The 16,495-nt window shown below is 35.5% G+C and overlaps 1 protein-coding gene across 4 annotated transcripts in view; it reads left to right on the forward strand.

The window, feature by feature from the left end:
* The first annotated feature begins 733 nt into the window (after positions 1-733).
* Positions 734-16,495, forward strand: part of LOC134840272 (A-kinase anchor protein 9-like) — a 45,705-nt gene continuing 29,943 nt past the window's right edge. For 3 of the 4 annotated variants that reach the window (XM_063856020.1, XM_063856019.1, XM_063856021.1), the window contains exons 1-8: positions 734-908; positions 1,400-1,529; positions 3,122-3,641; positions 4,242-4,658; positions 8,063-12,758; positions 13,198-13,550; positions 13,867-13,896; positions 14,381-14,506. In XM_063856020.1, coding sequence (XP_063712090.1) covers positions 763-908; positions 1,400-1,529; positions 3,122-3,641; positions 4,242-4,658; positions 8,063-12,758; positions 13,198-13,550; positions 13,867-13,896; positions 14,381-14,506 — 6,418 coding nt within the window. In that variant the 5' untranslated portion in view covers positions 734-762. The remainder of the gene's footprint in view (positions 909-1,399; positions 1,530-3,121; positions 3,642-4,241; positions 4,659-8,062; positions 12,759-13,197; positions 13,551-13,866; positions 13,897-14,380; positions 14,507-16,495) is intronic. The other variant, XM_063856022.1, reaches the window with a different exon arrangement.

Consider the following 16,495-nt stretch of genomic DNA (forward strand, 5'->3'; position numbering starts at 1 on the left):
ACTCTTCTTGACTTCTTGCTTTGAGTTTAAACAGGATTTGATTTTGTTTATTCTATACAACTTGCACGTGTTCTAAAACATAAATGAGCGTTTTCATCCGGAGGTTTTTCAACTTGTGAATTGCTAAATGGCGATCAGAATGAGTCTTCAGTCTGAAACTCAATCAATAATGCCTTAACATCCAGGGAAAAAACCGTATATATTAAAAAATGGGGAATTTTGTCCCAAGGGGATATTGTTCTATAGGGAAATTTATACGGAGTGATTTTTTCTTGGGGGGAATTATTCTTAGACAAAACTCTTTCGACAAGTTTTTTTCCTTTGTTTTCGGCTTCACGGCTTTTGTCGGCTACTTTGCCATGCTCTGTTTGGGTTTATCGGAAGGGGCGCGGAACTCCTTACAATATCCGACAATATCCTGGATACGCCTCCTGTTTCAAGCTGATATTATGAGATCTGACGTCTAAAAAGTGCGCTTAATCAAAATTTTATGAATAAATCGCAAATCTTTTGTTGTTTTTCACTCGTCAAAATCTAGAAAGTGTGTTTTGTATTACCGTTATCACTTAATAAGCTCGCTTTTTTTTAAAAAAAAAGTCCTTCACTTTTTACGCAACAGTACCAACTGATTGACAGTGTTTGGCGACAAAGCTCAGTTGCATATATTACTGTCTTGAACATTTTAGCGAGACCAGTAGGACCACGAGAACAAAATGATGTTCATTTCAGAGCGTAGTTGTGAATGTTGCAATGTGATCACACATGTCAGTTTCTAGAGGAGCTGCAGGCGGTGGGTCTTCTGGCATGTTTGTGAGGCGAACCCGCAGTTGGACAGAAGAGGCGAGTAGACTCATCGCACAGGGGGAGGAGGCCACTGCAAGTCCAGAAGTACTCCTTGCCTCATACAGGTCAGAAAATTATTAGTTATAATTAGCAAACATTTGGAACAGACATTATTATTTTTTAGAAAACAATCTGCCTATTTTGAGTGAATTTAGCATGCAAATTTGAGTTTTCAGGTGACTTCGAGACATTTATTTCTGTTCTTTTTAAAAGCCCCCCCCCCCCTCCGCATTCTAGTTTCAATTTTCTCAGTTTACTCTATGTGTTCACCATATTTTATTCACTATACAACATTTCGTTACATTATGATTACGTAAAATTAGTTTCAAAATTCAAATCGCATGGAAAAAGTCCACCCTACGCCAAAGTTGTTAGCTTTACCCGAGTTACTTCCCATTATGAATCGGCTAAAAATTTGTACGGCTCTGCTAAGTTGAGAAGGGCGATCTACTCAACAATCTCTCCCCTTTCAATATTAAAGTTTAGAGGGATTGTTAAATAGATCCAAGTTCAGTGGCAAAAATTGAAGATTAGGATAGAAGTTTTTGTTGTTTAGGAACTGTCTGCAGAAGTTGAAACAGGAGTGCGAGTGGCTGAGTCTAAAAGTGACAGCTGTTGAACATTCCAACAATGCACAGGTGGTCAACAAGCTCATCTCGAAGGAACTCAACATCGCCAATCAACAGGTATAAAATCATTTCATTCAGTAATTGACTTTCAAATGGTGTATTGTTTTTATTTTTTTTGGCTATAAATGTTCTTGAGATTTGATGCTTTCGTCGTATGATACTTTTTATAGCACTTAATTTTAAGGACACATTTTTCGGTCCAACGGGCGTCTACCTAAGTTTTGTCTGCCTAGTAGCCTTTGTTAAAATTTGTCTCTCTTGTTGATATTTAAATGCTGGGCATTGTTTTCCCGGCTTTTTTTTTGCTCAGCAAGTAAAGAAACTGACATTTTTGGATGCGTTGATCAAACTATGGACAATAAGATCCTAAAGCTCAGCTTCCCTCCCTTCAAAAAAGGACAAAATTATTTTAAATAGTAAGAAATACTTCAGAAAAAAACACCTCCTTATTTTTCTTTATTTACAAAAAACCACTGTGGTTGAAACTTTCTGTGCTACTTGTACAGCAACCGGCCAGCTTTAATTCATTATAAAATTTAGTGAAATTTCGCATAATTGATTAATACAATACCTACTTAAGATAAATAGACAAATCAACCAATGAATCGATTAATTAGGCCAAACTCAAAATGCGAAACCGTGCTTTAGTTTCGTTTTAAACATGTTCTGAATATATCATGTTTTAGTATCACCCTTTCAGAATTTAATGTACATCATTTTAAAAGCATGTGAACTTGAAAATTTTGAAATGTTCAATTCACTACTGAAGAGTCCAAATAAACCAAAGCAGGTAAGAAAAGTGCAAATTTATGAAAAAAATAGGATAAAGTAGTCTCCGTTTTTTTTTGGTTTTATTGTTTTTTTTTAAATGTTTTATTTGAAACATGATTTTATACAGAAATTATAAGGATCTTTTTTTTAAAAGAAAAGAACTTGAAAAAACCTCCGTTCTTGTTTATAGGCGTCTAGTTTTTTCGAAGGCTCCTCATTTTTTTAATCATTTAACGGCATCCATTTTTAGCCGACTAAAATTAAAACTTTCTAAAGGGCGCTTTCAGGTGCTTAAAAAACACATTTTTCTGTATGAACATTAAAAGACCCCTTTTCTAAATTTTAAGCAAAATCTGGTTTGTTTTGAAGTTTTCTGACAGAGTTCGAAAAAACAACGAAATAGTTGACCTAAAAACAGCTGGATAAATAGTTCTGTCCGGCAAATCCGGCGAAATTTTCTCTGCTTTCTTGGAATATTTCGGCACAGCTAATATTCCGAAACTTGTAACCAAATCTGTCAGCTCTGTAGTTTTCAGTTTTATTACGTGAGTGATTAAAATGGTGAGCCATCAACTGAATTAGGAATAAAAAATCACGCATTTTCTGGGCCTGCATTGCGATCAGTTTTTTTTCAGTTTCTCGAAGCTCGTTTGGATTTTTATTCTGCTAGAATGTCTAACTCACTAGAATTTTTAAAAAATAATTTGGGTTTTTTTGTATCTTTTAAAACATGAAAAGATGTTACATCTTTATGATTATAATAGATAAATAAGTTCGGTTTCAAGAAGAGAACAGACTCGGATTTTTTAAAACAACTCTTAGCATTAAAAAAAATCTCGTCTTGGAAGAACATTAAAAAGGTAGTCTCTTGTTTGTAGTGGGAGGAAAAACTGGAGCTGCTTCGCCAGGAGTTCCGATCCAACTTCGACCGCATTTGCAAGTGTGCCAATCTGGAATCCTACAAGTGCTCCAAATGCGCGCAGCAATTGGACTCCAAACTGAAAGATCTCAGCGACGAACTCAAAGATGTAACACAGCAGTACGATCAAGAAAAACGAAATATAGCCTCGGAGTTTGAGCGAAAATTGCAGCTGATTCTAGACGAACAGTTCGATTGTAGAGTTATGATTGAAGGCGACAATTCGCTGGGCGACGGACAAAAGAGTGCAATTTTATCTCAACTTCAGGCATTGCATAACTCGGAACTGGATTCGGTCATAGGTAAGTACGACTTGCAACTGAATCAGGAGAAAGAAAAAGTGGAAAAGTTGGAATTTGAGATCCTGGAGTTGCAAAGTGAGGAAAAAGGTATTGAAGAGGATTTGAGACGGCAGATTGAGAGTTTGGAAAAGGAGAATTTTCTACTGAAGGAGGAAAATACGCACCTGAAAAGCAAAAGTAAGTGAAAAAACCCGGGGTTGTTAATTATCATGTCAAATCATATCCTCTTAACTGTTGACTAAAAGTTTGAAGCTTATTTAACTCGAAGCAAGAAGCATACTTGTTATTTGGATTTTTGAATTGTCATCTAGGAGATTCGCAAGGGAGGAGGGAGATTTTCAAAATTATTTTACAAAATTTACGATAAGTTTTTGGCAGAATAGTCCAAATTTTTACTAAATTGGTAAATTGGCTCAAGGCATTTCCATAAAACTTTTTTTACAATGCCAGACTCCTAAGCTAATTTGGTCGTAAGAGAGCTGTTTAGTTATTAAAACAGAAATAGCAGTTAAAAGTTACCACATTATTACTAGGTACACCGACTCATAGGAATTTATCAAACAATTCGAAATAAATCCGCTTCCAAATATTCATTATCCTACTTTTTGTTAGTGGACAATGTTTGGAAATGAGGCATCTTTTCTATTTCCGATTCGCCGTTCAGACAATTGTTAGAATGTTTTCTAGAACGCGATAAGAATCAATTTCGTCTTCGTATTATTACGTCTAGTGGCGCTTCTTAACTCTCGACAATCTGTAAGCTCTTTGTAACTTTAGACACCTCAATTCTCAATGGCACAAATGAGGATCAGAACGTCGTCAAAACATCATCAGGATCTAAAAGTGACGTCATACTAACGACGTGTACAACCGAGTCTGGAATTGCGTCTGGAACCCCGAGTCAAAATGTGGAAGAACGACTTCCTTTGATGACGTCATCTTCGGTCGCTTCAATTTACTCCTCGTTGTCGCCTCTCGGGCTTATTTTACCTTCGTGCTCGAGTGGATATCCGACATCGCACATTTCATCTTCATTTTCGGAAAGAGATTTTCATTTGAAAAATAAGTTGGACCAAGTTGCAAGGAGAGTTAAGTTTGGCCTGCCGTTGTCCGACTCTGCGTGGGATAGCTTCAGTGTGAGCAGCTTCAACATGCGGGATTTGGAGGTGGCGCTGGCTGCGTCTTTTACTCCAGGTTTGCTATGGTGCATTCTTAACTTAAAAAATATGACAGTTTTAAGAATAAAAGTTATTTTACAGTTTTTCAAGAGGCTCATTTTGGCAATAATTGTGTCACAAATTTTTTCAGAAATTATGAAATGTCAAATTTCTTACCTATAAAAATCATGGCAGAGCTTTAAGAATAAAAGTATTTTTTTTCAAGAGGCTCATTTTGGCAATAATTATGTCAATACTTGTCTGAACATAATGACCAAAAAGCGAAAATTGATACTTTTTTGAGGTAAAATTTGGGACAGGAGTCTCGCAAAACAAAGTGCACATATTAATTCTGCTGAAATTCTAAGCAAGTTTTAATTCTAAGCAAGAAGTTTGAAGCTTCATCCTTTTTCACCTAGAATCAACCCCGTTTGAAAAAAAACGCGTTTGAATTTTCAAATTTTGTCCGGATGATTCAAATCGTGGTATTTCGAAAACGAAAAAAAAAATAATTGAAAAGGAAGCGAAAACAAGCAGCTCAAGTTTATTGACGTTTGAAATTATTCAGTTTTGAGTGAATTGAGCTGAAAAAATCTTACCCATTTAAAAAAAAACTTCATGCTTTTAACTAGGAACTAATCGAATTTTACATTTTACTCGTAAATAAAGTTTCCCATTTAAACTTGACATATGAATTTCAAATCGAAGCAAAATTTTGCGCTAACAAAGTTTTTTTAAATCAGAGCTTCAAGACGATTGTTTCATATAACAGAATCCGACTTCTCGTTATTGTTTTGCAGTTTTTTTTGCAGGGAAATGGTTCTTGAGGCTGCCCATCATATAAGGAGTAGTTAAGCTTTCTTGGATTTTGGTCCGGCCACTGAGAGTGGGTAGAAACTATGTCTTCAGGTGTGATTTAAATTTTAAACCGTTTTTGCATGAAAACTTAGGAACCACAAAAAATTGTCAGAATGGATTAGATTAAGTGATATATTATGATAAAGCGACTGAGTAAACTGAGTGAGCAGGTGTTATTAAAGGAAAAGTTTTTACTTGGCTTTGTATTACTAAGTTTTACTCCCTTAGTTTTACTCCCTGAAAACAAGCTTACAAAGCTTCATTTAGGTTGGTAATAAAACAGTTTGAAAAACCAAAAAAAAAGGTTGATTATTTAGATTTTTTAATAATGATTTTGTGATAATGATGGGGCCAGCTTTTTGATAGCATGTGCTTTGAAATTCGATTAGTAATAAATTAAACCAGTTGATGCATTTTTAATTTATCAAATGAACCGAAAAAAGCTATTTGTTTCAAACAACATCACAATAATAAAAACTCGATTTCAGAAATTTTCTATCTCAATATATCTCGCAGTTTTTGAAATGCATAATGTATACATAACGTGACTTTATGCTTTGCGATTTGTTACATGCAAAGTTGGTGTGGATGCCTTCAGTTTGTTATATTCCAATTTATTAATTGCGAAATTGAGTCCATTTGTATTTGGTGCTGAATCGCATTGGCAATTTTTTTAGCATATGCAGCTGCTTTATTCGTGACTAGTGTTTGCCGGTTGTTCAGCTTGAGTGGCTGAGGGGATAGTGCGTGAGACCTAAAATCTCTTGATTGCAGTAGGATGCAGATTCGAATCCTAGACGTAGCCGAGTTTTTGTTAATTCGGAGCTTATTTCTACTTTTTCGTATTTAACTTGATAGAGCTGTTTTTTGGTCGTGTTCTCGCTAGTGTTTGCGAAGTGCAGCTTCGCCTCTGTGTAATTTTATGGCGCGAAAAAGTGTGAACGACTTCTAGTTTTGAAACTGTGTTATCCTTCTTTTTTTTGAAGACAACTAAACTATTATGATTTTCTACTATCGTTCTAAGCGTTTTTTCTTCTGATCCTTCAATCTTTTAACGGAAAAATTGGCCCAAATTTGAAAAAATATATATATTTTTTTGTTTATGAATGAGGTCAGACTTTTCTGTGCTATTTGCCCAGACATCTTTTATTCAAACCAAAATTTTCTATTCTTGACCAGTATTTGTTTTCCGCCTCCGTTATTTCGGAAAACGAGCGCTTCTGTCAGCAACACAGTTAGGCGTCATTCGCAGCGGATGTTGAACTGGTCCTGTTTTGATAGACCTTTCTTAAATTCTAACCTGACGAATCTTTCATGGGCTTTTTCAGATTTCAGCTGTTTTTTTCTCAATAGATTCAAAACAACAAGAATCTATTGGAGATTGTTTTATAGGTAATGTTTTTTTACAGATAATTTTAACCCAAGTTCCATAAAACGTAGCAAATTTGTTGAAAGCTAATATAAATATAACTCACTGTTGGTTTTCTGATTCGATTGTTTTCGGTGTTCTTTCTTTTTCCAATTCGTCTGATTTAATCGTCTTCAAAAGTTGTTCTGTTTTCTCTCGTGGGGACTCGCCAAAGGTTATTCGTCATGCTACCTATCGACCAAGGCTTGAAGCATCGGAATTGTCTTCTCGTGTTTGTAATAAATAATCAAGTTCAAAGCAGCAGCGTTGAACTTAATGAGGTAATGTTTCACCCGATTCAGCGACTTTTAAACTGTTTTCTAGCTCTTACTTTGAGACAGGTTTTTAAATTTGACGGATAAGCAGTAATAAATTATCACTTTTGGAAAAAAAAAGCGTAATTTTTAGGATTTTGATTTACTCGAGGCAATTGGATTCTGCTATCAGAGTGGGCGATTAGACTCTTCTTGCCAGCTTTAACTCAGCGAAGTACCTAAAATTGCATTAAAAATGTTCACTAAGCTCGGTTACTTCCCATTCTTTGACAGTCTTTGGTACAATAAGAATAAAAGTGAAATGAATAGGGTGAGTCTAATATCTGAATGAGAATTTTTAAGGAACAGACAGTTCTTTTTGAATATTTAAGATTTTGAGATAATTTCAAAGAGCTAATGATTGATCAAGCCGCTAGTTGCTTTTGATTGAACGAGGTATTCGTCATAAAATGATATGGATCTTAGTCGGTAGAGCAGACTTACTTGTCCGCGATATGTAGAGGGATCAAATATCAGTTGGGAACACTTGTTCATGGAGACTCAGATATTAATCTGTTGACTTTTAGCTGCTGAACATTTCGAAGTGCTTAGACATTTGAAAATAAATTTTTAAACGCCTATTTTTTATTAAACCATTCCCTACCCACCACATAGCCTTCCTGGAGAGGGGAAGGGTCTCATCCAGTTTGCTGTAACCGACTGGGACCTAGGGTTCCCAATGTCATCCGTCATCTCAAGGGTCACCGCGACAACTCGCAACAAAAGACAACTTGCTGAACTGACTTTAAGGGAAGTTTCAAGTGCCAATTAGCTGTTATTATCTACAGTGGTAGAGATTCTTTTGCAGTTACCATAGGACGCGATTGTTAAATTGATCCAAAAACCCTCTGTTCTGTTTAGGCGTGTCTCTGGCAGGGCCAATTGCTTCTACTCCTCGCGACAGAAATATTTCACTGCCGACATTGGACTGCCAAGTAACTCCTTTCGCGCGAGACCTTGAAAAGTACAAACATGCTCAAGAAAACAATGGTTTTGAAACTCATGTACAAGAAGCAAATGTGAGTGTTAGCCTTGCAAACCTGAAAGAAGCTGTCAAAAGTTTGACTCAAGAGCATCGTCAACATATAATTGACGAGCTGTTAGTTCTAAATAGGGATGAAAAGGCGACAGAACAGGCGTCGGCAATTGAAGGGCAAACATTGAATAATGCATCAACTAATCTGGAAAAAGCAGTTGAAGATATTGACGACCTTTTTGAATCCCAATCGAATGAGAGGTTAGTTCACTCTCAAGAAGAATCAGTTACTGTGACTGAAGTTTCGCAGGTGTTTAGTCCTCCTGTCGATGATATCAAATCAGGATCCGAAGCGGATAAAGTACACGTGTTTTATGCTGATGAGATTTGTAAAATTTTATCAGATACAAACATTCCGTTTTTCAAATATTATAAACCGAATGAAACGACCCAAGATTCGAAAGCCAGTGGCTTGGTATTGCAGGATAATTTGGAAAAATTAGGAACAATTCATGGAACTTTCATTAGTTTAAAAACGCAAATAGATAGTTTTCATTCTTACAAAGAAGATTTTGCCAAGCAATTAGCTAGTTTGACCCAGGAAAAGGAAACCTTATTAAATGAATATAATTCGATGGAACATCAATTAGCTGTTTACATTCGAGATAAACATCATTTTGAAAATGAAACTATTCGTTTGAATGAAGAAAATAAGTCTGTTTGCGAATCTCTTAAAGCTAGTCAAACAGAGACTGATCGATTAGGCGATGAAATCAAAGTTCTAAATGAACTAGTTACTAAAAAAGAATCCGAAGCTTCTGAGTTGTCTAAAGAACTTGAGATAATAAAACAGCAACTAGGCGATATAGAAACAGAGAATGCTCGTTTAGCAGAAAAAATGGATCCCTTACAAGAACAACTGTACGTTAAAGATTCGGAAAACGACGAATTAGCCGACGATGTTAAAAGATTGAAGGAAATAATACAAGATCAGGAAATTGCTTCGGCTAAAATAACGAAGGAGATCAGTTCGTTACATGAACAATTGAATGGCAAAGAAATAGAAAATTTTGAGTTAGCTCGAGAAATTCAAAGCCTGAAGAAAAAAGTAGAAGTCAAAGAAAATGAAACTGTGCAATTAGCCGACAAATTGGAATCCTCTACTGAGCTGTTGGGTGTTAAAGAAACAGAAAATGCGCAGTTAGCCGAAAAGATACAATCATTAAATGTGGACTTATCAGATCAAGAAGCATATTCGGCTAAATTAAGCGAAGAAATAATCGTGCTTAAAGATACCAAAGACAACAAAGAAACAAAGGTGGCGCTAATAGAAGAAAAACTAGAACTCTTGAATGAACAGTTGAGTAAAAAAGAAGCAGAACATGAAAAATTAACCGAAGAGATAAGAACGTTAAACGAAACTCTGGAAGCCAAAGAAGACGAAAATTTGAAATTAGCCGAAACTTTAGGTGCATTAAATGAGGATTTGGGTACTAAAAACACAGAAGTTTCCCAATTAGCAGAAAACTTGACAACGCTAAATCACCAGCTTGCGATCAGAGAAGCCGAAAATACTAAATTAGCAAATGAAGTTAAAGAACTGAGCGAACTTCTGACTATCAAAGAATCGGATTTGATGGGAAATTCAATTAAGTTGGAGAGTTTAATCGCAGAACTCGACGCTACACGAGAAAGTTTTGCTGAATTATCGGCCAATTTTGAAAATCAAAAATTGTTGCTTGAAAAATTGAACTTAGAAAAAAGCGAGTTGTCTACTAAAAATGAAGATTTAAATGCTACTTGCTTAGCTTTAGAAAATTGTAGAAATAATGCAGAGACTACTGCACTAGAACTGAAAAATAACCTACGTGCTAAGACCTCGGATCTGACTACACTAAATGAACAATATTCAAAAATGGTCAACAAATTAGACGATTCTTTAGTGTTAGTGGATCGCTTTCAAAACGAGGTCCAAGTTTTGAACGGTAAAATTTGTGCCATGGAACAACAAATGGTAAAATCTGAACAAATTGATAATTTTGCTCAAACTGAAAGTGATATTGGCGAAACTTCGCGAGTAAAATTAGACAACTTTAAAGTGATAATGCATGATGGTATTGAAGAACAGCTTGTACGATTGTTAGTTCAAAATGCAATCAGTGACGCAGTTCTAGATCAAAAAGCAGATCAGATCCGAAAACTTCTGAAAAATTTCCAGGAAATTCAACAGAATTCACATGTAGATTTCGAGAACCTGAGTTCAGAATTCAAAATAAGCAAAGCTAAAATTGACTCTTTAGAAGCCGAAAAGAAAGGCTTAGAATCCAATTTGGAAAGTTTCAAGGTTGACGTTGAAAATTCAGTGGCTACAATTGCTAATAAAGATAGCGAAATTAATGACTTGAAGCAACGTTTGACGACAGTAGAATCTTTGAAAGACGAATTTCAGAAAAACAACGATTTTTTAGTCGATGATAACAATGAGCTAAAAGCTAAAATAGATGAATTGGAAAACGAAAAAAGTACGCTCAATGAGATGACTAATTTGTATCGGAGCGAAATTTTGGGGCTTCAAACTGATCTTACTGAAACGAAGGAATCCGAAAAAACGCTTAATGAAAAGGTAATAGCGTTGACCTCTGAAGCCGAAAATCTCAAGGAAGTTAAAGTTGCGCTACAGGTCAAGTGCAAAAGATACGAAGATCAAATTGAAGAGTTTTCAGATAAAATCGCAAAGTTAACTGAGGAAAACTTATCTGATTCTGAAATAATTGAGAACATCAAATTTGAAAATAAAACGCTGAGTGAAGAATTAGATCTAAAAATCCAGAATTTCTTAGCACTTGAAAAGTTGAAAGAGTTTTCAGAAGCTGAAAACTTCGAGTTGAAAGAAAAAATAGAAAGTCTGCATACCGAAAATGTTAAACAAAAAGAAGCCATCACAAGTTTGGAGGTCGAAATTTCGAATTTGAAGAATGTAATAGAAATCGCCCGCTCAGAAAAGGAAACGCTAGAGGCTCAAATAACTGATCTGGAAAAGTCTGTTGCCATCAAAGAAGAAGAAAATCAAATTCTGTGTGCAGATTGTGAAAAATTGAAGAAAACATTAACTGATTTGAATTGCGAAAAAGAACGTTGCATTGAACAGCAAAACGCCATGCGAAATGATTTTGAAGAACAGAAAGCTCACCTGATTACGAAGATCGATGAGTTAGAGAGCGAAAAGTTAGAAAAAGTGGACCAAATAGACGCCCGTCTTAAAGTAGCTAATAATGAAGTATCAGCTTTAAAAGAATCACATTCTGCTTCTGAAGAAAAAATCAAAGAATTAGAGCAAGAAAAATTGAAACGGGATAAAGTGATATCATTATTCGAGGAGGAAAAAATAACAGATCAGCTGAAAATTGTGAATTTAGAAAGCGAAAATGATAACTTGAAACAAGAGATAAAAGGTATGGAACATAAACTTGGTCAAAAAGAACACAAATCAAGACAGTTGGAAGAAAGTTTGGAATTAATCCAGTTAATGAAATGTGAAAAAGCGATGGTCGATGAAAAAATTTTGTCATATCAAAATGACATCGACATTTTAACGAACGAAAATCATGAAATGAATGTTTCGTTTAAAATATTCAAAGAAAATATTCAAAGTTTAGAAGTCAAATGCGAAGGCATCCTTGAAAAGGTCAAGCCTGATTTTGAATCAGACTGTTTAAATGATAGTGATACTTCTGAAGACATAAATTTTCCAAATATTTACAAATTAATTGAATCTTTTCCTGAGGTTTTGGAAAGTAAATGCTCCGAAATTGGAGTTTTAAAGGATGAAATTAAACGTTTGACGGAAATCAATGACTCACTTGTTTTAGAAAGTTTAGAAAACGAAGGTGTTACTCAATCAAGTAACACTGCCGGTTTGAAACCAATTTTGGAGGATAATGTTTTGAATTTGAACTTAACCGACCTTGATCAAGAATCGCCCACAAGAAATTGTGCAGTTGATAATCAAAAAACTTACAGCCGATTTCCGAACGAAGAAGAATCGAGAAGCGATAGTTCCAAATCAGCTGTAAACTCCGACGACCTTGACGAAGATGCCATTGACCGAAAAGATGTTCACGTTGAACGCGTTGACGTAGCTGCAGTCGTGTCGACCAAAAATTACGTCACCGAATCTCCAATTTTTTGCAGCAGTGAAACTTCAAATTTTCTCCTTGCGGCCACAGGAAACGAAAATTTTGAAACCGTTGAAAACGAAAATTGCGAATCTGTTGAACGTGCAGACGGCCGACAGGAAATGAAGCCGAAAACGGGAGTGTTTTCAATCATTGACCCGAACGTGGCCGAAGGAATGACGTCATTTTCGACCCCATTCGTGGACGAAGTGTTGAAAGCTAGCCCGAGAAAGCGACTGTGTGGGAATGAAGCTTGTAACAGGGAAGTGCTGAAGTTGATGACTAAATTTGACGAGCAGATGGCAAATCAGAGTGCGATTTGTGAACGAAGAGCGAGGGAGATCACAGAGTTGAATGAGCTGGTGAATCTACTGCAGAAAGACTTGAACCAGACCCGAAAGCAGAAGTAAGTTTCCTTTTGCTAATAAAAACCAAGTTCAGAGCAAAATTGTATGATTTTTAAAAAAAATTACTAAGCTAGAAGCAAAAATGTATGAATTTTTTTTATAAATAATTCATCTCCTATGAAGCAAAGGTTTTTTTTTGGTATTCTAATGAGTTTTATGTCCTGTTGTGAAACTAATTAGCATTATTTCTTCCTGAATGTCATTAGAAGAGCACAAGTTTTATGTCTTGGTATGAATGGCTTTAAAAAGTCATTAACAGTGAATTTTTTTCGACACAATTAAATCAAGTTTAATTATTTGATTTTATTTAATCAAACAAAATCACACTTCCACTCCATTTGGCTTAGCATGAAGAGATGAATACAAAATGAATGTATTGTTTTCTGTTTGCAATTTACGTTAAAAAATTATTGTCTGCAAATTATGTCTTATGTTTAGCGAAGACATAGTTGTCGAGCATGATGCAGTTGTCGATGTGCTGGACCAAGTTGCCAAGGAACAAATGGATACTCTTCGGATCCTGACATCCCATTTGTCCAACTACGAACCTCGGTGTGCCAATGATGAGGCTACTAATAGAAACACAAATCAAAGCGAAACACCTACTCGCGATGTTGAGGATCCCTCTGCTCTGACTTCTGCTCGAGATGACGTAGCTGGAGATTCTAGAAGGTTCTCGTCTTTGGGACTGATGGCCGCGTCTCAGTTGGCATGTGTAGCTGGGGGTCTGAGAGCGACTAGGTTTAGAACGGCTGATGAAATTGCCAACTGGGATATGGAGTCTTTGTCTCGTGAGTGTTGTTCTTAATGCTTTGAATCCATAATATATATTTTCTTACTAGTGATGGGTACAGTTGCGTTTGAACTTGTTGAATGATGATCTACGAACGATGAATTGCGAATTTGTTTCAATTATTTTAATGATTTTATTGAATCTACTAAGTCAACATAGTTCAATACTGAGTTTGCAAAATTTTGGCTACAGATATCATTTACAAAATCTCTGGAACCTATTTAGCCCCTGAAAGTAAGGTAAAATTTTGAACCTTTCCTGAAATTTAATTTTTTTTTTAGTTTCTTTTTTGTTTTCACGTGTGATTTTCTCAGGATCGCCTTTTGAGGAGAAACCATCGACAGGTAAATCAAAAAACCATTTGTTTTAGAGTCGTCTGATTGTTTTAGTTTGAACAGCATGATTTTCAATGAGTTCACTCGCCAGAGAATGAATTTATGATTGCAGAGAATAATTTTTTTGAATAAGATTTTTTTGCGAGCTTGGGAATTCTGTCTGTCGTCCCCACCCATGGTATCAAGTCGAGAAGACTAATTCATAAAATACTAGTTCAAATGTCAAGGCCCTGGTGTATGAAAGGTACGAATTTTGGCCCTGGTGACGACTCGCCCGCGTAGTGGGAAAGAGAGATAGCTAAGCTGGTCCAAGTTTGGTTGAGTATCAATTATAACTGATCCTTTCAAACTTTCAGAATGTTAAACTAAGCGTGCCCATGTAATAATTTCAATTTCTGGTGAATTTATTTGGTCTTAGCTTGAATTAGTTTTTAGTATTTGTATTTTAAAATTGGAATTTTAACCAGTAATTGATTCCGTGTTTGTTTTGCAGCCAATGCGACTTGTGGCAGCATCGACCTTAGTTTTCACAGCAACAACAACGAGGACAACAGTGCAGACTGGGACACCAGATCGGCCACTCCAGCCGGTAGCTCCACCGGCCGAACTTACAAAGCAGGTATGTCTTCACAGTTCCATCTTATCTCTAGCCAGGGGCGGATTTAGAAGGGGGGACGCGCTCCCCTCCCCCCTCAGGGATTCGACCCTCTGCCGACCCAAAGGGTTCCCCCTTTTACAGACCTATTAATTTTGACAAGCATTTTTAAGTGTTAATGAAGAAAAAATTTATCACTCGTTCAGGTCTTTTATATTTTTTTCTGGAGGAAATCTTGAAAATTGCACGCGCTCATTTTGACGTTGTTTTTTGCGATGTGGCTCTTGATTTCTTGCTAATTACACTTGCGATCAGTTTTGAGTATTATTACGAACTTCTTTTTTTCCAACCTAACAAGCAAATACAAGTGTTCATGAAAAGTGGAAATTTACTTAATTGGAAATTTTTTGTTGCATTGGAAATGGCATAGCATCTGCTCTCTGCTTTTTTTGTTGCTAGTGTTTGGTTCCTATTAAGCTTCCGTTGCTGAATGGTTAGTGTGAGAGGCTCTGAATCTCTAGGTCGCAGGTTCGGATTTCAGAGGTAGCCGACTTTTTACTAAAACGAGGCTCATTTCAAATTTTTATTAGTGCATTTTATAGAGCGGCTTTTTGTCGTGTTCTCGTTAGTGTTTGCGAAGCCCAGCTTCGCATCTGTGTTACAGTTCAAATTTAATTGCAGCATAACGCTCTCCAGTAATAGAAAAGTAGTTGGTGCGAAAACTTTCAAATGACCTTAAGTTTCAAAGATGGACTTTATTCTTCAGAATTCCCAACGGAACAAAGTTACCTTGTGTATTACCTTTTGACCAACTGTCTTTATTGAGTTAGTTTTATTCTGTGTCAATGAATGTACTGAAGACACTTATATAAGTCCTGATAATTTTTTATACTGTTATTATTTCTGTAAAGTTTTCTGTTCACGCCTAATTTGAGTTTTTGTGGTTTGACTTTTGATTTCTTTTAAGTTCAATTCCAAATAGTTTACCAAAAGGAAATAAATTTACGCTCATCAATTACTAAGAAGAAATGGACTCGAAGAAGTGTGGAATTTTTTAGTTTAGAATTTTACCTTTTGATCAACTTTTCTCACGATGGGTTAATTTTATCAAAACACTGTTCATCATAAATCATAAATTTATTATTATTTTTTGAAAATTGATAGTTGGATGATTGCTTTTTAATTAAAATTCGTTATACTTTTATATAGGTCGTGATAATTGTTTTAATTTATTTTTCTGGAAAGGTCTTAAAATTTGTTCATGATCCAACTTAGATTTTTTCGCGCTTTGATTTTTTTTCAAGTTCAATTCATTTCTATTGCTAGAAGGCAGGCAAAATTCACTATTGAACAGCGAAAGTGTAAAGGTCGCGAAACACATGGTTGACATTTGGTTTCGAAAATGGCTTCAAATCATCAGATTTCCCAGTGAAATAAAAAATTTACCTATTGATCCAGTTTTCTCAAATTGGATTAAGTTTATCAAAAAAGCGCCAATCATAAATGATTCCAGAAATTCAAAGAGCTTTAAGAGCTTCTTTTTTTCTGTGAAATTCGAACGCTGAGATTTTTCAAAAAAAATCAAGTATTTTTTTCTGTTTAAATGCGGTCATTGACTCTTTTCTAACTCTCTTTGGGCCATGTTTTTACTTGCTAGAGGAATTGACTTGTTATCGGTAACTAGACTTTTTAACGTAAACATCCTTCACAAATCTGTAAAAAAATTAAATATGCTTTTTATGTCACCATAACAACTTCCATGCCAATTCCCTTTTCGTCTATTGAAAAAGCTGATCGAATTTCGGTCGGATATTCTTTTTTTCGATAATTTTGAAATGAATTTTTTTCCGGGGGAAACTTGAATTCTCGGGCTATCGTTTATTCGCTCATTTTTTGTCTGCTGAAGTTTCGGAACATGGAATTTTCTTCAGGCTCAAAATTTTTTTACTATAATTGAAAGCGTTGCTGTAATTTTTAGATTTTCTAACTATGATTTTGATTAAGTTCCTTTTT

This window comes from Symsagittifera roscoffensis, chromosome 2, assembly GCF_963678635.1.
Source record: "Symsagittifera roscoffensis chromosome 2, txSymRosc1.1, whole genome shotgun sequence".
NCBI lineage: Eukaryota > Metazoa > Xenacoelomorpha > Acoela > Convolutidae > Symsagittifera > Symsagittifera roscoffensis.